This window comes from Drosophila novamexicana, unplaced genomic scaffold (assembly GCF_003285875.2).
Source record: "Drosophila novamexicana strain 15010-1031.04,08,12 unplaced genomic scaffold, DnovRS2.1 tig00000485-arrow-pilon, whole genome shotgun sequence".
Taxonomy (NCBI): Eukaryota; Metazoa; Arthropoda; class Insecta; order Diptera; family Drosophilidae; genus Drosophila; species Drosophila novamexicana.
The window spans coordinates 2775662-2798702 of NW_020824808.1; the positions used below are offsets into that span (position 1 = coordinate 2775662).

At 38.4% G+C, this 23041-nt stretch overlaps 1 protein-coding gene across 3 annotated transcripts; it reads left to right on the forward strand.

Moving 5' to 3' along the window:
* The first annotated feature begins 1835 nt into the window (after nt 1-1835).
* LOC115761241 (G protein-activated inward rectifier potassium channel 3) lies at nt 1836-21898 on the forward strand. Of its 3 annotated transcripts, XM_030702935.1 has the most exons (6): nt 1836-2158; nt 3290-3927; nt 19237-19351; nt 19635-20355; nt 20412-20648; nt 20715-21898. In XM_030702935.1, exons 2-6 carry the CDS (start codon nt 3497-3499, stop codon nt 21239-21241), a joined length of 2031 nt encoding a protein of 676 aa, XP_030558795.1. In that variant the 5' UTR covers nt 1836-2158; nt 3290-3496; the 3' UTR covers nt 21242-21898. The 3 variants fall into 3 exon arrangements, with proteins under 3 accessions (XP_030558795.1, XP_030558797.1, XP_030558796.1); XM_030702937.1 differs by lacking the exons at nt 1836-2158; nt 3290-3927 and adding an exon at nt 7951-9074; XM_030702936.1 differs by lacking the exons at nt 1836-2158; nt 3290-3927 and adding an exon at nt 14088-14324.
* The last annotated feature ends 1143 nt before the right edge of the window (nt 21899-23041 follow it).

Below are 23041 nucleotides of genomic sequence, written 5' to 3' on the forward strand. Positions count from 1 at the left end.
TTTTACTATAGGCCACACCTGGGTGGATGTGTGTACCTCGTTTAACTAAGCAAATACTACTAATACACTTTGACTATAGAATATAGAAAATCTGAGCGCCCAATTAACATGAATTTTGTAGTAGATCTCCGTCTGTGGTTGATATTTGAAAACGTGTTCTGGCAATGTTCCCATTACGAATGTAATGCGAATGTTCACGGGAATTAAGTTTAATGTATTCCAATTAATGTAATCGCTACATTGGCTTATTACGTACCTATCTCAACCACTTTGCATAACATTTTGATTTATTATACGCTCGTAAATGTAAGGACATGAATATTATATGAATCACAGCCGCTGTAGTTATTGTTATTGTTGTTTAATTCACTTTTGTCGAGCTGTTTACGAGCAAATGAATTGTATACAAAACATGTGACACCTTGCACTTTGCACAAATTGTGTTTGCATTGCATATTCCGAGGAAACAATTACCAAAGAGCTGGGCAACAAGTGTGAACTAAAGTCAATAGAGACAAGTTTGGGGTATATATCACTATACCCAGCAAATATTCTAACTAAAAGACAACTGTAATGCTACAATAACATAGTTTTGATTAAAGTAACAGTTCTTGGCTTAACAGAATGTACACAACATATCTTAATTCATGTTATCTTATGTTAACAGTATGTTATGTTCACTGAGTTAACATTTCTTGCGATTGATGTACAAGCATATTTGTACAAGTTGTTTTCTCTAAGAACTTTTATAAGTGGATTTTGCTAAAAATAATATGTGAAAATTATATTGTGTATTACAAATACGTAGTGGACCCCATTTATATAGGGTATTAAAAAAAAAGCGTGTAGCTTGTAACAAAAAACAAACAAAACGAAAATTGTGTAAAGTGAACTACACGCTGAATGTTTGCGAAAGCTTAATGACAGAGACAGAGTAACACAGTTAGGGAGAGAGAGAGAGAGAGAGCGAAATGGAAAGAAAGAGAAAAAATTAGAGATCGAGCATGAGATTAAACAAAACGTCCGCTACGCAGCGTGACGAATTTATGAGCAGCTTTTTAGCTTTTTATCTATCTATCTAACTGTCGATGTCATCAGCTGTCCAGGTTTCATCAACTTAGAACGCTCTATCAATAAATATTACTGAGCTGCTAGGGGGCAAGGGAAGGGGGTGTTGTGCATTTGGCTTGATCAATTTATGGTTCTGACGTTTTGATTGATTCTCTAGGGTAATTTTTGTGTCATATGGAATGACGACTTCCACTATTGCCGCGGCTCAAAACTTTTGCGCACAGCACTATGTGTTCAATTTAGGAGCTATGGAATGTTGTTCGTCCAAAATTCATTGCATACTTTGCGCGGCAGCCAAAAGGAACTGCGCCTGGCAGCCGAAGCTTTTTGCGCTTACCAAGAGCAGCCGCTGCTCGCTAAGAGCTTTTCATCTCAGCAATCTCAGCGTCAATATGATGATGACTATTACTGGCGGCTATTGACGCATCGGGGCTGTCAGTTGCGCAGCGTCGACGGCGGCGTTCTGACAGGTTTGGATTTGGCATGCTGAAAAGTCCCCGAGCACAGCGGACATTTACAAAAACACAACAACACAAAATGCTTGAAAAGCCGAAGCCGAAGCCGTAGACGAGACGATGCCGACGCCGACGCCGTTGCTGTTACCGTTGCCGACGCCGACGTCGACACCGACGCAACGCCGACGCAGACGCCTCGTTTGCCAACTCGATAAAAGTGTGTGCTAGATGACGTTACCGTTACCGGTCGTGATTGTTGTTGTTGTTGTTGCTGCTTGCTGCTGCTGCTTTCAGCGCTGCTGCTGCTGCTGCTGCTGCGGCTGCTGCTGTTCACATTTGGATAATAAAACTGGCAACGCGCACTCGAGCGCCAAGTTAATTTGCAAACGCTGCTCATACGCTGCGGAGGCAGAAAGCAAAGCCAAAACGCAAAGCAGCAAAAACGCCTCCGGCCAGCGGTTCGCCCGGTCGCCGCCACAGTGTTCCCCCCAGTGTGCCCAAAGCGCGTGCGTGCTCAGCGTCCAGTTTGGCCTTATTCGCATTGACAGCGACAGCCACATTCACATTCACATACCCAAACGCACACACTCAAAACAAACGCCCGCCGCAGTCTTCATCTCGTGTCGTTCCTAGTAAGTCATTTTTGTTCGAGCATTCTTTCAGTTCCGTCGCATTTTGGAAATCAGTCGCGATTTCTTGCGTGCTGCTCTCATTTAACGGCTCTTCAGCGCGCGGCAAAACGAATACTGATAATAAAAAAAGAAAAAAATAATAATAATAATAATAGAAATTATGAAATTTATTTAACTACAGCAGCTACTGTAGCATAATTAGGCACTAAAATTGCGTATGTGATTTTCGCAAGATTCAAAGTGAAATCGTTGTTATATATACACAATTTTTTATAATACGCGAAAAAGTAAGCGAATTAAAAGAGATATATATAAATATAAATTTATATATATATAGTGCTTTGTTTATACTTTATGATGTTTTCCAAACAGTGCGAATATGAATTTATGAAAATTTATGGCAATATTATGTAAACATGTATTTATTTTTGAATAAATGTATTTATGCGCATTTTCTGCATATTTGAAAAGAAAAGAGAAGAAACCGGCCATCGGGCAATATAAACACAAGTCAATTTGTTTGAAAACTTGGTCAAAAGTGTGAGAAAACTTGCCAAAATTAATAATTAACACATCTCCGAACTGTTTATGCGGACAGCTGTTTATAGTGTGAGCAGCTTGATTTTAGACAAAAAAATAAAAATAAAATAAAATAAATGTAATAAAAAGTTTCCTACAACTGGAATACGACATAAATGTAAACATGTAAACGATTTGCATTTTCGACGTTTAGTTAATTAAGCCTTACCTAATTTCAAGCGAGTTTTGGATTTTTGAAAATTTGCAATTTCATCTTTGTATAGTTTTTTGCGTTCTTAAATACCCTTTCAACACATTTGCGCAGTGTATATACAATTTGTCTCTGCTTTGGAATAAATGAGCATATATTTGCAAACCAGCTCATAAACTAAACAAGCCCGGATTTTTAAAGCTAATCAAATAATTAGCTAATTAGTGACCAGACACAATAAATTTCTGTCAAATATTTACAACAACAACAAGAACAAGCACGTGCTTTAACTGAATTCCGAACTGTGTTTATAACGTTGATTAGCCTATTTGTTTATTAGAGGCAATCAACTCATCTAAAATAATTGAGAAAATCCTCAACTGGTTTCATTTGATTTGCAGAATTCGGCGAAGGCTGCCAGCAAAATCGTCTCGATGATTGACTCCCGAGTGCTCACAGCGAAGACGAAAAGTGTGCCCAGCAATTTGCACAATTTTCCGTTATAACGAATGCCGCCACAAAGCAAAGACAGCAGAGACCAAAGCAACAGTCAGGACAACACTGAAAGTTATTCAAATACATATTTAACTGTAGACAATAAGTAGCCAATGCCAAATAGAATGATAATGGATAAATCTGAGGCAGCCGGCGAAAACGCCTGGACCAAGCTGCTCACCGAGGACATCGGCAAGCAGCCCGAGATTGTCAAATCCACCATCATCAACAGCACCAACAACAACAAGCAGCCCAACACGAAGACGACAGCGGCGCTTAACGTGCAGCAGCTGAGCACAGCAGACGCTGGCGTCAATACGCTACCCCCCAGCGCAGGCGCCGATCCCGTTGCCGAATGCAGCGCCATTAGCGAGCAGGTCTACAATCGCAGCGCCACCTATGGGTCGGGCATCAACAGCGCCGGCGGCGAGTCTAGCGGCAGCGGAACCCTGCTCTCGCGCAAGGAATCGTTCCTGGGCTCGTTTCACAAGCAACTCAGGCGCTCCATTAAGGCGGTCAGCGAGTCGCCAGGACCATTAACTAGGTGAGTGTTAAGACTCCTATTATTAAATATTTACCGCTAGATAAATATATATCATTGATTAATTTTATATTTATAAATCATTTGCTTAACGCACTTAGGCGAGTAATTTCTTTTGTGTTGAGCTTGAATCAAAGCAAGACAACCTCAAGAATTTCTCTCATACATTTTATATGAAAAGCAACTTTTTGGCAAATATCTAAAAAAAGAAAACTTAATAGTTTTCCAAACAACCTTTCTTAAAAAATACATATTTTGATTGATATAATACTTAATATAAATTGATATAATTAAATGAAAACAATTAATTCAAAAGAAATACTAAAGTTATTCACTTTTTGCTTATCATCAAAAGCGTGCGATAGCGACATTTTTCAGTTTCTAAGATTCGTGGAAACTAATTTTAATTAAATATTTTTTTTTAAGTTTTCTTGGAACGCTAAGTGTTTTTTGTTGTCCTCTTTTCCACCTAATTCTTGAGCCAGGCGAGTTTTCGTCTTTTTGTGGATATTAATATTAACTACACATTTAAAAAACTTTCTTGGAACGTTAAATTGTTTAATCCCAACTAATTTAGTTGCTAATTCAGTTTATAAAGGTTTTTAACATTTTCAATAACTTCCGAATTCCATAAATTTTCTTTGTTGAAACTGTCATAAATTATGAAGTAGAAAGTTACGGCAATTAATGGCAGAGGCAAACTAGTTGTAGTTATATAGCATACTTTTCAGATATATTACGTATACTACAAATAATTGCAGGGTATTTAGTAGCAGAGTCATATTTCCGTCTTGTGCAAATATTGCGCATACGTCACGTGCGCACGCAACGGGGCCAGGGCTTTTTGCCAAAGATCAGTGACAGCATTTTGCACAATGCTTTAAAGCACTTTCTTGACAATATTCTAGAAACTGAATATTTATGGTGTCTAGTATATTTACTAGAAGTATCTACTTGTAGTATTCCACACACACACACACACACAGAGAGGGACGCACACCTGTCGAGTTGCGTTATTGATAGGACATTTTATCTGCTTCGATACACACATATTGTGAGTTCTACCATTTGCGTATATTATATGCATGGACTATAATACAATGTGCGATAATGTAATCGGAGGCTTCAAGTCTTTTGTGGCCCCATTTCCCCCCACACCCCTCGCACAAAACAGCCCCGTCTGTGTCAACGTCAAAACAAAGCTAAACGAGCAAAAAACAAAAAATAAATAAAAGATAAACTTTCCGTTGATTGGATGAATGACAAAATTAAATTATTTTGATTTAAGGCCGTTGGTGGGTGGACAATTAAATATGATTTCCGCCTGCTGCACAGGCATGTAAGTAATTGGGGTTAGACTTGAATTAGAACAGAACTCGACAACTTGTTGTACTTGGCGGCAACTTGAACGCCCCTGACATTACCTAGCAAATTGTCTGTTTGCTTGTTTCTTTTGCTTTTTGTCAATATTTAGTTTAACTTAAGGTGCACAGATTCCAGCAGTGCCTAGATAGTTACCTTTGGCGAGATAAACTCGGTGTCAACTACACTTTGGCACCTTGGCATAGATTTGCATAGGTAAGTCAACAAATAAACAAATATTTCGGCGCAGTTAAATAAGCGGCTAGAACTCCAATGCGCATAATTTATTAATTATACCCTGCGCCCATTGGGTAGACAGGGTATAATGATTTTGTGCAAATGTATGCAACAGGTGGTAGAAGGCATCTCCGACGCCATAAAGTATACATATTCTTGATCAGCATTTTGTCTTACAGAGAGCAAATATTTGGCATGCATTTTTGAAGTTATAGCCGTGGGCTTTGGTATTTACTCACATTTGTATGCCAAATAGATGTGCGGAAAATTTCATAAGGATCCGATAATAAACAGCGGAGGTATTCAAGAACATTTGCATTATGCGGGCCTAGGCTTATGCGTGTGTGCGTATAACGATTGCAACGGTAGCTCCAGGGTGTTTCCTAGTCGAGCACTTCCGACTAGACTACTCTTACTTGTTTTCCTTTGGCAATTATTATGCGCTCAGTTAATTAAGAAACGTGTTAAACGGCCGAGCAACAAATTCTTGGTCTCAATTTGGCCAACTGCCAAGGGGATTTCCTCAAGTAGCTGTCGGCCAGCTGTTGCTGGGGCAACCAAGAGTTCCGATTAGATCTTGTGCCGCCTGCGAGATCTGAATGTCTAATGCAAATCGCTCAGAGCTAAATATAGAAAACTACTTATGTAGATATTATGCCAAATATAAAAAAAAGCCATACTAATAGACGCCCAGACATAACCGTGTTTATTTGTTTTTTTTCAATTTTGGTAGGCAGTCTGGTATTTGGCTTTCTTTGTTGATTGTTTGTTGGCGCACGGGACGTATGATTAATTTTCTAAATTCTGATTTCTCTATCTGTAATTACTCACGAAATGCTAATTTTAAATATTTACGAATTATGCTGATAAGCAGGTTTTCCATGTACAAATTCAACACTCTTCAGAGACATTTCAATAAGCTAAAGTTGAAGCTGTAAATTCAACTAAGAATTCAACTGAAAGTTCTCAACAGTCAAATATATTTGCGTTGAGTCACTTTGTCAAAATAAGATATATGCTAAAATTGTATTTATCTTGCTTAATTCTTCCTGTTGATTCTTTTTGTTTCTGTTATTCTTTCACTTCATTTAAGATAAAATATTTGAAAAAATATTTTAACACATTCTTAAGGTCGGATGTAAGTCTCATGTTATTTATGTCCAGCTCTTTTTTATAACATTTACATAGCTGCATAAACTGTGACATTTAACATTATAACATTTACATAGCTGCAGGTTTTTAACATATTTAACAACTGTTAGTAACAGTTAACTTAATGTTTTTTATAGAAACATTTATGTAATCAGCTGTTATATGCATGATATCGATGAGTATATCATGTGATTACAAGACTTTGTACTATACTCTGTACTATACTCTCCTGGCCGTGTGCAAAGCATGGTAGAGTATTAATTCCACTCTTTTTTTCAGCTTTTATTAATTTTATTTGCAAACAAACGACGCTGATAACTGCAAATTAAAAAATATCTGATTGAACTGTAAAAGAGCAATAAATTTTCTTATCTCTGGTCAGATATAGCATTTCCGATTCTCAAAAGTCTTGCCGTGAATAAAGTTAAGTGCAGCTGACGCTAATGATACAGATTGCATTTTTTAATTAAGTCATACAATAAACAATTGGCAATAACGCTTAAGGCCGCCCAATGGCTCCGCCTACAGATGAGTCAAGCTTGCAGTTAATTGCCATGGCTTAAGCCTTGCGTTGCAATAAAAGCAACAATGACAACAACAACAACAACAACAAAGCAACTTATTGAAACTGAGTCGCAGCTTTTCACATTTTTCATGTACTTTGCTTATTAACATGCTTGCATATTATGTATACGCGACGTAAGCCCGGTTTATGGCACATCCAACGCTGACGGCAACGTCGCCGTCGACTGCGACAATGCGCAGAGTTAATTGCCTTGATTTAGCGGCAAGAATTAATGTCTGGAATGAATCTCTCCGCAAAGCCGCCGAAAATGTACAGCTAATATAATTTGTTTGCGTTTGTCGCATGGCGCAACGTGCCGGCGTTTTTTTCTTTCCATTTTGTGTTTTCCTTTTGTTGTTGTTGCTCGGTCTTGCTTTCGTTTTGTATTTGTGAAGTGTTTGCGAAAACAAACAAAAACAAAATTGGTTATCAGCTGTTGTATTTCATTTTGATTTTCTGTTCTGCTTTTGCGTTGTCCGCGCAAATTCCTTAACACGCGTTGTTGTTCTTACTCTCTTAGTGTTTGCATGTGTTTAGCAGCATGCTGCTGTCTCTGCTGCTGCTGCTGCTGCTGTTGCTATCGGCAGCGACGCGACGTCTGCTGCTATCGGCTCCTCAACATGATACTTGAAATTGAAATAAAAAGCAACAATGCTGTCAACTGAGCATTTCAGTTTGGCTTCAGCCGTCTTCGCAGAAAGTAACACATCTGCGTCAGAGCGCAACAACGACAACTGCTTCTGTTTGCGCGCGCCTTCTCCCAGTCACGCGCTCTCTCCGCAACAGCATCTCTTCTACGCGGCTGTTCGCTCTCTGCGCTCAGTTCGTTGCACGATCGGCAGCGACGCTAAGTTATTTAAACGCATTTTACATGCATCGCCAGTTGTAAATCAGACGCCGCTTAAATAATTACATTCGGATGAACTGTTCAGCAAATTAACAATAACAATATAAGCGACAAAATACCGTTAACGTTAAAAACACCGGCAAACTCAATTCAAACGTAAATAGTTCCGCTCTGTCGGCCGGAACAGACGCTGTGTATATAATGCGCGTTTTTGTTTATTTCAAAATAAAAACAATATTCGCTTTTCCGACCACAAAAAGAACGCATTTTTGATAAAGAGCGAAACGAGTAGTATTCGCTTTGTGTGTGTTTTAAGAGAGTTGCTCCACAACAACAACAACAAGCTAACAACACAAAAATTCCCATAACCCAGTATCCAGATCCAGCGATAACGTCACCCGCGGGGACCAGTATTATAAAAAAGTGCTCGAATCTTTTTGTTTCTAAACACAAATATCAATTATTATAATTGTAATTCATTTGTTGCTGCTGCTGCTGCTGCTGCCGCATCCACGTCAAGGTTGTAACAGGAGCAGAGAGCTTTTTATTTTTTGCTAGCCGTTCGACCGAGGAGGAGCTGTCACTCGACAGCAAACACACATACATATATGTATACATAGTTACATACATATGCGCGTACATATGTAAAATATAACATAGATGCAAACATATTTCGTATTTTTGCTTGTATTGTCGCCGCGCCGCTGTTGCTGCTGACCGTCCGTTACATTTTAGTCGCCGCCGCGATAGCGACGCCGCGTGTTGTCGCCGCGTTTTCGCCGACCTCAAAACCAAAAAGAAGCGCAAAAAAGACACAAAACTAAAATATACATATACAAAACAAAACTCAAACACACACATTTAGTGTTGTATAACGCACGCGTGTGCATTGAATTTAAAGCATCTTCATATTTGCACGCATTTCCTTTCGGGCAACATGAAGCGTCTGATGACCTGGGAGCGCGATCTTGTCGATGCGATGTACGAGTAAGTTATGCATACACACAGACAATCGCAAACACACGCGCAGATTTGAAAGCTGGTTAACTGTTTGCTAAACGATTGTGTTTATCGCCTGTAATTATTAATAAGTAGTGCTGCAGGTTTTCAAGTGCATTTTTGTTTTGCTACACTGCGGTTTGAGGTCTGTGTCCAATGTCGCTCCTTAAGTAACAAACTTGTTTCAATTACATTGAACTCGACTCTCGACAGCTATGTACAGTACAGCGCAACAGCTGCCAAAAAAAAAAAAAAATCTATGTTTTATAATATGTTTCAGTGTCGAATACAAAGCATGAGAACGCGCTACCCAAAACATTGCATGGCAACAATAACATTAGCAGCAACAGCAGTTTTACTCTTATACTGCTGCAGCTGCTGGTTTTTTATAAGAGTGTCTGCGTGACAAACTCGTGCAATTTTTGCTGGCTGCGCCGGTCGCTTAACATACTGTACTCTCAAGGCATTTTTGTCATTTTCCTATGCTCACACCCACGCCAACTCTGACAGACTCGTCCTCTTCTCTTTACTCTTTCTGCTGCTGAGCGCCTCAGGAAGTTTTGACACGCGGCTCAATCGCTTGCGTTTGACTGAGTGAGGTAAATGGGCAACGTTATCGGCAGGGGTCGCTTTTCGTGCCGTTGGTGGAATTTGAATGGCGCGCTTTACCTTTATAAATAAATTAGAGGCCGGTAACAATGCCTGGCTCTTACTTTGCTACCAAATTTATGAGCCGCAAATCGCAAGTTTTAAAGTCTTTGGCACTGCCGCACGCCTATTTGTTTACTTAACTTATATGTGTGTCTCTTCATAAACAAATAGATTAGGTTAATAGTACATGGGATTAGTATGCATATAGATAGCGAATAATTTAAGGAAAATTGGGACTTATAATAACTTCTACATATCTGGCTCAAGCCGAACACACACCTACACATACTTATTCACATATATATAGCCTTAAAAATAAATGCTCTACACATTGTACAACACTGTCTGGTTCACAAGACTGACCGATACAAGTCCCAGCCTTTGAGCTGACTGTACCTGCTTCATGCCCACTTAATGCACGTCTTTTTGTGTTTATAAGTAACTGTCATATTGACTGTGAATCGGAGGTGTAAATGACAATGGAATTCACGTTTTTGTTTTGTATATAGTATAATACTTTCAACTTAATAATTGATGGCAAGTCGAATGCCATTTCCACAAGTTGCACTTGCATGAAAATTGCGCATTTATTTGCAACAACCGTTACTCTTACTGTTTTTGGCATGCGGGCTACTTTTGTGCAGACTGTACCACATTCAAAAGATGTAGAAAGCGTGTAGTCATTTGCCTAACAAGCGGCGCATGTTGACGTTTATTTTAGATGCTCGCTTAACTGTTTCAACCAGCTGACAAGTCGGGGCCCAGTCACATGCCCGCCATATGTGTATATATACATATATACAGCTATACAGATATACATAGTTATTATATCTATTAGTGTTTGCCCGGCTTATTGTGCGGCTGTGTACTTTTGAGTATTATTTACAATCCAGACTAAGTGACAACTGGCTAAAAACAGATAAAAACCTGGCCCTGACCAATTCACGCTGATAAGGCCACGCAAGTCTCCCCCCTCTCCAAATATTGCGCATTTATTAGCACTTACCCGAAGGTGTGGAACTGCGCCTGGGACACGTCGTGACTCATTAAAGACGCCGCCCAAGCGACACGCTTATTGGGCATGTCGTTCCACAGAGACCCAAACAGTTGCAGATTGAGATACAAAAGTATAAATATAGAGATGAATCGACATAAATGGAGTTACTTGGCTTGCTTGTTCAAGTATTCACGTTTATGTGGAAAGTTTAACAATGTTTCGCCGAATTTCGGCAACTGTTAATTAAACATGCATATACAGACGCCAGACGCCTCGGGCCTGGAAACGTTTTGGAAACGTCTTGATTGTAATCTTTCAGTTGATGTGCCCTATTTGCATGGAATATTACCAGAGACAGCGGCGTTTCGCTAACTAAAGTCGAAATTCAAATAGCAAATAGATGCCTTTGCTAATTGTATGCCACATTCATTAACTATTTTTATATTTTTGGCGTGACTAAAAACTCAAGATTAACGACACATATAGGCGATTTTAATTTTAGAACTGAGCCGTCACAAAGATAAAACTTAATTAAAAAATGAAACGAACCAAGTGAAAAAAAAAAAACCAGCAGGAAATGAGTCTGAACGCTACGTTAAAACCTAACTATTATTCAAGTTTCATTAGAGCTAATCAGTTCCCTGAACTCACATATATATAAAGCTATACTGAGTGTCTTATCAAATTGATTCACTTCTTTGAACTCTCCAAAAAAACTTGGAGCTTATCATAAACTTATTAACATAAGTAAGTCAAAATGATTCAGTTTAAGATAATTATAAAACGGCGGGTAATAGAAAAGCTTAACATCTCATGTTAATATGAACTGACATACGATATTACAAGGTATACGTAAAATTTTCATAGCTAACACATGATGATTATGATGATTATTAATGATAATTATTCAAGCTATAATTAGTTAATAAAGGAATCTGGTACTAAATCTATGGATCTTTCCATCGTCTAACGACCCTAGGATATTTTTTAATACTCGAATAAAAGATGACCTGCTATTTCGTTCAAAAAGGAAACTATTACCAATATCTACTGATCCTTCCAACTTTTAAGGATCTTAAGAACATGAATATGCCATACGATCTGTTATTAAGCAGAACATATTGAATGATAAAATGAAACATAATACAAATTTACGGATCTTTCACGTTCAAAATGTTTACGATCTACAGACAAACGATCAATGATATGTTAATTATTGGATAATTGTGTAATAAACCAGACAAATTCACATGCTAATATGCTATTGTATATCATTTAAATGATAAAATAATATATTAGCCAAGTTTGTTTACAATCTTGCAAACATTTTTATTGATACGTCGCCGGACTGAATAAAATGTTGATCACCTTTTAGCGTCCGAGTGTTAAGGCATCAACATGAACTGACATTTTCAGCATGTGCTCGGCATGATGTGTCTTACATATTATAAATTAAATTGAAACCTGTTCAGATTACGATTCTGTTACCAGCTAGAATTGTGTATAGTACATTTAGCGAGAGTTCTTTGAACTCTTCTTGCCCCGTGGAACGGGCATTACAAGGCCAACTTTCGTATCTCTATTCGTATCTCAGACATCTTAGTTGGAAAAATAAAAGTTGAACAAATAAAATAAAAGAATGCTACTGTATTTGGGCCTGCTTTGGCTTCAATTTAGTCATAATCATTGTTTTAATTGCTTCCCGCCAGCAACACTTGACTACAAATTATTGGTTCAGGTGCGTCACACTCTTGACGTCACATTGTTAACTACACCTGCTTTTGGTTGTGCCGATAAAGGGTATCAACTGCTGCTTGTGTTATTACGTTATGGTTTCTTTGTAAAATTACTCATAGATCCATCCTGTGGCACTTGAGACATTCGTAACACTCGGGTATGATACATTCCGCCGATAAGATATATGCCTTGGGCGGGAGGGCGCTTCTGATTAAAATCAGATATCAATTATTATGGGTCGGGACAGGCCCAAGAACTTTAGATGTTAAGTGCACAATTGTTTATTTAACTGCAATAAAAAACAGTAAAAAGAAAGGCGCCAGCCCCTTTTATAATGTCAACTGGGATGTGGGGGCTATTTTTAATCGATCGAACACCCAAATCTCTCGCATTTGCATAGACGGCGGGCGGTGTAAACCGGTTCGAGCAAAGCGGAATACAAGATATGTTTGTATATATAAGCATATATATTCTATATGCATGCGCTTTCAGCATGTGTATATATGGCCGACATTCTGCGTTTCGAAATAAATTTGACAAAACATTTCCACATGCTATGAATGTATATCTGTACAGATGCGATTGAGGTTCGCACAGGGCACGTCTTGTGGATAAAGTCTACGGGCCATTAAACAGGCAACAGATTACAGCTCTTTATTTTCAAAGAAGGTTTGGCTACCATGGGATCTTTTTGACCTGATTTTTGACTGATAAAGAAAAGCTCTAGGAGAACGACTTTACATACAAGACGCACTCGACTCTGTAATACTCGCCGACAACACTTAGAGAACTTATCCATCGAGCACAGCACTTAAATGAAATTAAAATTGATTTACCTCTGGAATTCAACAATAATCAACAAAACGTGTCTCTAGATACTTGTCATTCTCATATCGAGCGTACACTCGTAAATGTTTAGGCAAAAAATTAATGGGCCATTAGATATTGCCCACACATACACAGAGATATATGTCGATATCTATTTGGTTACCTGTGTAGAGGCCTTAGTGTCATGGCTGATAACTGTCCATGGGATATATGGGTCTGTAACTGTTGAGTGCGGCCCGGGTCCCGATCGACAATGCGAAATGAATTCTGTTTGTACGAGTCTTGGCTATTTGGCTGTGAGTGTGTGGAACGCAGAACGTATGTAGATCGAGTGCGGCCAGATAGACAGAAAGACAAGAGATACCTGGTGGTTAATGTGTGTGTGGGGGTACGGGTACCAGTACGGGTGTACGACTACTCGAGGCGGGGCGCTGTTCGCATAGAAAATCGCATGTGCCTACAACGAATTTCAATTTGAGTTCTCAGTTCTCAGTTGGTAAAATGTGGCTCGTTCGTTCGGTTCGCATGCGAAAACACAAACAGAAATACAAGACAATCGAATACGCTTTATAAAGCTGAACACATATTTGTGCCGAGTTGAGAGCTCTTGAGTTCTGATCAATAAGAAAACAAAAAAAAAAAGAAGTATTTGCAAAAGTGTTTCACAAAATGTTAAGAAATGACTTAAATGACTGCTTGGGCACGTCGTCGCCTGCTGCAGAAGCATTGTCTCTGTTTTATTTTTATAACAATGACAAACTAGAGAACGAGACACAAAAAATACGGATAACAAACAAAACGTCTCGCTAAAAACCCTCCAACGCAATTCAACATATTTCAGTTTTTAACTCCTCAACAACAACAACAACAGTTTTTACCCTCAAAAGAAGTATTCACAAATCACGTTTAGTCGATAACGATAACAACAACATGTCGGAGCTGAGACGCAGTTTCAGTCGTCTATCGATGATTGTTTATCGGGCAACGCATTCCAGCGAACAGTCCTGGCGCGAGGAGCTGTTGAGGTAATGTGTGACTACAGTGAATGCTGCCTTGAGCGAACAGCTTTTATGCTAAAGAGCGTGGTTAAGAACTTGAACTTGAAAATGTATTCATAGATAGAAATATTTTCAAATAAGAATGTTGGTTATAAACGAAAAGAATGTTTGTAATTTTTAAATATGCGATATTTTGAAGATTGTTTGAAGTTGTCTAAATTAAATTTATGTTTAAATTCTTTGAAGTATAATCTTTTTAACTTCGCTTTTGAAATGATTTTTAAAAAAACTGTCCAATCGCGAAGTCTTCACTGTGCATCGATACTTCAGAATCGTTTATCGATGACTTCGGATTCTTTTAGCAGCCAGCAGTACTTGAGTATATATGTATTTAATACTTTATTTAAACAAGCGCGCAGCTGTGCGCTGTTTAAGCTAGTTAGTATGTCTATATGTTTATAGAGATCAATGTGTGTACATTTCATTAAAGGGAAAACAACTCTTTAATTAAATGCTGCCACAAATATTTGCATGCAACGCTTTTCCAGGCGCTGTTTATTGCCGCTGGCAATTGTTTAAAGCATAGCTATAAATATAAAGGCACATATATTTATATAAAGAATGCATATGTATAAGTATGATCTATATAACATATAGACTGAAACATCTGCTTTGCTATACAAATGGAAACAACGTTTAAACAAATTTGTTTACACAGCGCACACGTGGTTCAATGTCCAAGGGTAGCATTGGCATTTGACAACTCTATCGATAGTTAGTATAGATATAGATATAGATATAGATATAGATATAGATATAGATAAAGATATAGATATAGATATAGATATAGATATAGATATAGATATAGATATAGATATAGATATAGATATAGATATAGATATAGATATAGATATAGATATAGATATAGATATAGATATAGATATAGATATAGATATAGATATAGATATAGATATAGATATAGATATAGATATAGATATAGATATAGATATAGATATAGATATAGATATAGATATAGATATAGATATAGATATAGATATAGATATAGATATAGATATAGATATAGATATAGATATAGATATAGATATAGATATACCCACAAATATATATGAATATATATATATATATAATATATTCATATCTGTGGACTGTAAATGCAATTGTGCATATGACTTTTGGCATTTCAATTTTGGCACTGCACTTGCACAAAAACGAAAATCATATTTAAATTTAAGATAAATGTCTTGTGTTGTTGTTTTTGCCCTTTCCGACGTGATTTATGTGCTAAGTATATACTACAGATAGATAGATATAGATATATAATATCTATATGTATAGATCGTGCAAATTAAAGTTGGTCGAACAAATGTCCCTACCTTAAGTTCAGTTTCTGTTATATATCATTTTTTAGTTCAGCAGATTTGTAAACCCTATTTAGTTTCATAGTCAATTATGCCTCGGAATTACGGATTTCAATGGGTTCAATTCAAATAATACACACAAATTGTTTGAAGACTTCGCCTGCTTTATATAAACTGAAAGGCATTTGCCCAAATGACGTCAATTGCCTTTTCCGACCTCGGTCAACTTTATATAGTTATAGCTAACTTTTTACAGACCCTGCTCTTTGGTTGCATTGCGATTATAGAATGTTTGGCAATGGGCCAAGAACTGCTCGAGAAGTGCATTTGAGTGAAAAACCTCTACTGATTAGCCATAGCTATCGCAATGTCTAAGGTCAGGTTTGACTTTTATTATTGTTTTTATCTCGAGACATTTGCTTATCTGACTGAAGCGTCGAGGCGCTAGATTATATAGATCCATGTCATAAAGTTTAGGAACGGAGCTCAGTTTCATGCGATGTTTACAAACAAGAAGTTTGCATATTCCTAGAACTTTTATTATTGAATTTATAACTAATTAATAAATTTTTTCAAGTTCGTTCTTGATCTTTGTCATTAAAAACTTTGTAGCATTTCAGCTGATCTTTTTTTCATATTATTCAAAACCTATCCGAATGACTCAGTGCAATTCCATTGAACTTGTCTACCCGCCTTTGGCAACCACGTTAAGATCTACGGCAGAAACTGCCTTTGCCAGTTTAGTCATCTGTCCATAAGTAATGCAAAGCTGCAGTTCACAAAATAAAAACCAGACTGCTCTAGTCGAGAATGTCCAACTAAGTTGTACCCTGTATTCAGTTCCCCATTACGCTAATATATGTACATATGTTAGTGTTTAATTATATGCACCTACAAACACCCTCTAAAACACGCGAGCCACATTAGTATATGCTTAAACTTTAAAAACTCTTAAACGAGTTGCATCAGTATTTAAAAGCCTCACTTGAAGTTTTGAAAATCACATAGAAGGGCGATAAATGGAGACAAAAGGGGCAGGCTGTGAGGGCAGAGCGCAAGTGAAACAGTGTTAAGAATTAAGAGAATGCAAGAACATGTAAGAGATAGAGTAAGAGAAAGAAAGAGAGAGTAAGAGAAAGACAGAGGTAGAGAAAGAGAGAGTAACAGAAAGGCAGAGTAAGAGAGAGAGTAAGAAAGATCGCTGATAAAACTGAAAAATCCCTTTTACTTGATATAATGAGCATCGCATTGAGGTAGAAGATATAACCAAGAATTTAATTAACGTATAATTTTGATGGAGCAGAGTAAACGTGTCAAAATCTAAATACTATTTAATGCTCAGATAGACAGATTTATATTATTTGAACTCGCCACACTATACTACATGGTCCCTTAGTTTTTGTTTTCTGCCTGATTCAGGCATACGTACATCTCTATATACCCTTCCTAATCATGCCTTATGTACAGGGTATAACAACGCTTTAAAACCCGGTTTATTTGCATGCGATTACTTAGAAAACAAACACAAATTTCGAAAGCTCAAACTAATGAATGTTATTGTCCAGTTCGATGGCAATTTCTACGAATTTTTGCACAGCTCAAACGTTGGATCAACGCACGGCAAGCGCTTTGTCAACGTTCGGAGTTGACATCAGCATAAATAAATAAATAATCACTCAGTTGGGAGCGTGCAGCAGAAGAGGGAGAGGAGACAGGTGCTTAACAGAGCTACTCTTCCAATTCTCTTTATTATAAGAGCGCAAGTGTTAAGCTAGAACTGTAAAATCCAACTATCGAGTCCATTGATCAGTTTTCCACTTGCTTTGTTGTCTGCTTCACATTACAAATGCGCTCGTGAGCGCGCCCTTTGCGTTCCGAGCTTTGAGTTTAAGCTCAAGAGGGCATTTATGAGCTTTAATTGCGTGGTCCCCATGTGGGGACTTTTGCATAAGTAGGCAGAATGAAGCGAACAGCGCAGATAAAGCGTGAAATTGCAATGCAATGGGAGAAAGAGCTGCAACAAGAACAACAAATATCAGCTGCTGTTGCTGCTGCTGCGGATGCTGCTGTTGTTGTTGCTTTGCATGTAAGTAGCGTTTCAGTTTACAGTTAAATTCTGCGATTACAGCAACAATGGCTGAGCGCAACTGCAAACGGCCTGCATATCAAATCCGTCTCACAGTGCAAATTTGACTGTTGATCCGTGATTGTGTGAAAGCTTCCGACAGAAAGCTCCGGCAGAAAGCACATGTGAATTTCTGCATGGGCTCAGCTTATTGAGGACGTAGCGGCAGGATCGCCGAAATATAATATTTAGCATTTTATTTGTTTAACAACCATCTGAGTGCATTCTATATAGTATTTATTTTGACTTTAATTTTTGACCAAATTATCAACTTACTCTTAATGCACATCCTTATTGGCTTTGTGTTTGTCCTGTGCGTGGGCAGCGTTTTAGCGCAGACTCTGATCTGGTAATTGGTTTAGTTATAGTGCATAAAATATTAAACAAGAACTTAAATGCTGTCTGGATAGCTATTAGAGCTCTTGAACCTCTCGGACAGTGCGTCTTTTGTTGTTTAAAAATAAAATATTTATATTGTGCTCGTGCATATCTCTATAGACATACATATATAATGTAGATATGCACGAATATGCACTTCCTGTTTTTGCCACGATTTATCAATCACAATGGCAATGGAAAATCTTCTGTTACTTTAAGTATTTATCTCTCAATTAGGTACTTTAATATGTGTAGCTTAACTATCCAATTAATATGTGTTTTTTTTCTATTATGTAATTTTAAAATGCGGAAAATTCTGTAAACGGAATTTAAATTAACTTCCCAAAAAATGGGGAAATTGTTATCTACATATTTAATCACGTGTTTCAACGAACTGTTCGGCTACAAACTGTGACAAATATCAAATTGACAAAGACGACAACAGATGTGAATAGAAATTTCAAAGAGATAGACCAAGTGTACGCTGTATATATATATATATGTACATATATAGGCTATCAGTTCTGGTGATAAGAGTTCATAAATAGCCCAACAAACCTAGCCTAGGTGCCACAAAACAATTACATCTATGAATACAGTAGACGCTCGCTTGCACAGATTATTTTTGTTTGCGAAAAGAATTTGAAGACTTTCAAACTCGTTTATGCAAAACAAATAACATATTTTATTGAAAATTATTATATAACTAAAATAGTTTTTATTCAAATATGTTTAAAAACGAAAATAGAAAATGGGAATGCTAAATGTCCTTGTAAATTTTAAAATGATTTTAAATTCGCGAGAATTAAATTATCGAATACCCACTGTGCTTGGATTTGTTGAGGGTAGTCAAGTAATGTGCCCATTCCTCCCTCTTAAATATACCAATATTTATAATCACCTCGCTCAAGAGGGGAAATTAAATTATATAAAATCCCAACACAGAAAGGGTCCTCTTTAGAGACGCACACGCACACACACACACATACAGACACATCTATATGAATCTGCTCTCTTAAATAACTGGACTTCCTCTTGCTCTCTTCCTTTCACATAGGTATCGGCAGACGCGTTTCAGCTCGCGACGCGTGCGTAAACGTGTTGTCTTCAAGCATGGCGAGTGCAATGTGGTGCAAGGCAACGTGGCCAAGAGACGTCGCCGCTATCTGCAGGTGAGCAGCCACATTTACCCCACTCACACCCACCCACACCCACTCACACGCATTGATTTAGAAACATATGCGAGTTATGCAAATGCGGCTGATTTAAATTTAGCTGCGCATCGCTTCAATTGTCTAACCCAAGGGAAGCTCTTGTTAACCTTGGCTGCCATTGAAGAAGAAGAACATAATCTGTGGTTTGGTTCACGCCGACTCACTGATTTATTTTGCATTTGGAATTTAAGACTTGAACCGGTTCGATATTGAACAACCCGCTTGCTCTCGCTCCTTTCAGGACATCTTCACCACACTCGTGGACGCACAGTGGCGCTGGACGCTGCTGGTGTTTGCGGCCAGCTTTGTCATCTCGTGGGCGTTCTTCGGGTTCATCTGGTGGACGATTGCCTTTGCCCACAACGATCTGGAGTACATACATCTGCGCAATACGCAGCCGGAGCTGATCGTCAATATGACGCACACGGTCTGCGTGACGGAGGTGAAGGGCATAATGACGGCCTTTCTCTACTCTGTGGAGACACAAACGACCATCGGCTATGGCAATCGCTATGTGACCGAGGAGTGCCCGGAGGCGATATTCACCATGTGCATCCAGTGCATCACGGGCGTCTTCATACAGGCCTTCATGGTGGGCATTGTGTTTGCCAAGCTGTCGCGTCCCAAGAAACGCGCCCAGACGCTGCTCTTCTCTAGGAATGCGGTCATCTGTCACAGGGATGGAACGCCATGTCTGATGTTCCGCGTGGGCGACATGCGCAAATCCCATATAATAGAGGCGCACGTGCGTGCCCAGGTCATACGCAAGAAGGTGACCAAGGAGGGCGAGGTGCTGCCCTTCTATCAGCAGGAGCTGCATGTGGGCGCCGATGGCGGCGAGGATCGGCTGATGTTCATCTGGCCGACGACCATTGTGCACAAGATCGATCGGAACAGTCCGCTCTACATGCTCTCCGCCTCGGATATGCTCAAGGAGCGCTTCGAGGTGGTCGTCATGCTGGGTAAGTTGGCTTAACAACAGCTACACTTGAGTCTGGGACTAATCTTTGCCTTACAGAGGGCGTCATTGAGTCCACGGGCATGACCACGCAGGCGCGCAGCAGCTATCTGCCCTCAGAGATACTGTGGGGCCATCGCTTCGTCAATGTGGTGTCCTTCCGCAAGGAGACCGGCGAGTATGAGGTCGACTATACGCTGTTCAACAACACCTACGACGTGGACACACCCCTGTGCAGCGCCAAACAGCTGGACGAGCTCAAGTCCGAGTGCACGCGCAGTGCCAAAAGCGGCATAGGTAAGTGCATCCTTGGATTGCCCACAGCCAGCATATTTATCATCATTGCATTTATAATAATTTCAGTGCCTTTTGCGGATCGCACGCTCTCTGCGGCCAGCATGTTTCAGCGCATTGCCTCGGCCGCTTCTGTGGACCATCTGGATCCGGCCAGCGATGAGTCTTTGGACTCGGGCCGTTTGCAAATACGCTCGCATTCCATACCGAACGGCGTCCTGGCCAGCGAACTGGAGCCGCTGAACAACAACAACAATAACAACAACAACCACCACAGCCACAGCCAGAGCCACGGCCACGGCCATGGCAAGCATGGCGCCTTGTTCACAATGGGCGGCCACAATATATCCATAACGACGACAGCGCCGAGCATACCCAACCTAACAAGTATTAATGAGAGAACCAACTCCGGTAATTCCATAAACAGCAGCAACTACAGCAACAGCAACAGTCTCAGCACGCTGAACACCATTGCTCCATCCGCTGCTCCAGCTGCTCCCGCTACGCCTGGCAATGGCAGCGCCCGCGCCAAGCAATCGAATCCGCGACGACTGAGCATCAAGCAGGATCAGCTGCCCATCGATTCCATCTGCTGATATTCAAACCGAGCAAAGTGAACCCAAACTGATGTTGTATTCTAAGTGTAGGCTCCTAGAACTCTAATTAGACTATACATCTAGATAGTTAGTTTAAGCAGAGGCCACGCAAAGGCGGCTCTGTTAGCTGTGACATCCTTAAGAATCCCAGAAGCCGCGTGCCCATTCAGATACCAGATGCAGATCCATGAACCGTCTCTGGCTTGTATTTTGTAAACAATTGATTGATTTTAGTGTACTTTCTGCGTTAGTGTTAGTTTTTAATGAATTTACTATATAAATAAGCCTCAAATTGATATTATAAACAAATACCATGAACGATATAATGAAACCAAAATGCTGCAACTTCCTCGTATGAGCGTATATACCCTATACACTTATCCTCACAACAATGATATAGTGCAAAACAACATGTTATATGAATTGTAAAGCTACCTTAAACGATAATTGTTCAATATCTCAATTACTCAATTATTAACTTAATATATATGTATACATATTCCAACAAAAAAAATGCAGATTGAGCTTTGAATTGTTATTAAATACTGTGTGGACAATAAATGGAATGAGCATATGTGAATGTTAATTGATGTATTTTACCTACATATTAAGTGTCACAAAGATTGTAAAAATTAAAAGACCGAAAATATACCTGAATGAATTATATACACAAGAATACCTCGCTTTATTTGCATTTTAGCCCAGACCCAAATGTATATTTCGTAATTGTGTTCCATTCGAAAAGAACGCCTTTAGTTATTTTGTTTTGTACCGAAAATGCTAGCATACTTTTAGGCTACCAAATATATTTTTAAAGTATAGCCTATTGCAGGGCAAAGATTATTATTTGCTTGCTAAGATTCATTCAAAATATCTTGAATTGATTTTCGCAAAGCCCTGTCTTACTTAGCGTGCAGTGAAAATTTAGTCAGTCAGTCATTCATTCAGTCAGTTCGTCAGTCAGAACAAACTGGTTTATAAAAAGTTATAGATGAAAAAGTTGTAGAATCTCTGAATACCCGTAAATATGAATTTTATAGATAAAGATTATCAAACTATGGTGTTTATATTATTTTTGTAAGTTTCTTTCTTTTTATTCAGTTTTTATTTGTTTTTGGGAAATGTTTGTATATTTTCTGAAGCATACAAGCTTTTCACATAAAATCTACATGCACAGATATAGACACAATCATACAAGTGAGTACTAGATATATTTAATGTTTGGACTTAAAATATATCCGTCAATCTGTTAATAAAAATTACTCAGCTTAGTCAATAAACTGTTGTTATGGATATCAGATAATAATATAACGATTTAATTCCTCAGATGGAGCTGGATAGTCTTCATTTCATCAACTGGCATCCGGCGATCCGTTTCTAAAAAGTTGGACGCATTGAAAACTCAGGAAGAAATGCTTGAAATATTCAGAACATAAGTACTTTTACTATAAATGTATATGTTAATATAATATGTAAATGTATTTCATTACGTATGTGTGTGTAAATATTTATAGACATAGTATTTAATTATTTATTACAATTTACAAACAAATAATTTCGCGTTTTTTTGTGTTTTTTTTTTTATTTTGCGCACATGTTTTTCTTTCTTTTTTTTAATTTGTTTTTAGTTTTACATTTTGCGATAATTGTTTTGAGATGCACGAAATTAATTGCAACAATTTAGATGTAGGCATCTATGTATGCGTGTACATATATTAGCTATATGTATTTAACAATAGTTTTACCGTTTTACTTTTGTATCTGATCTCTGCGTACAGTTATATAAATACGTTCTTGTTT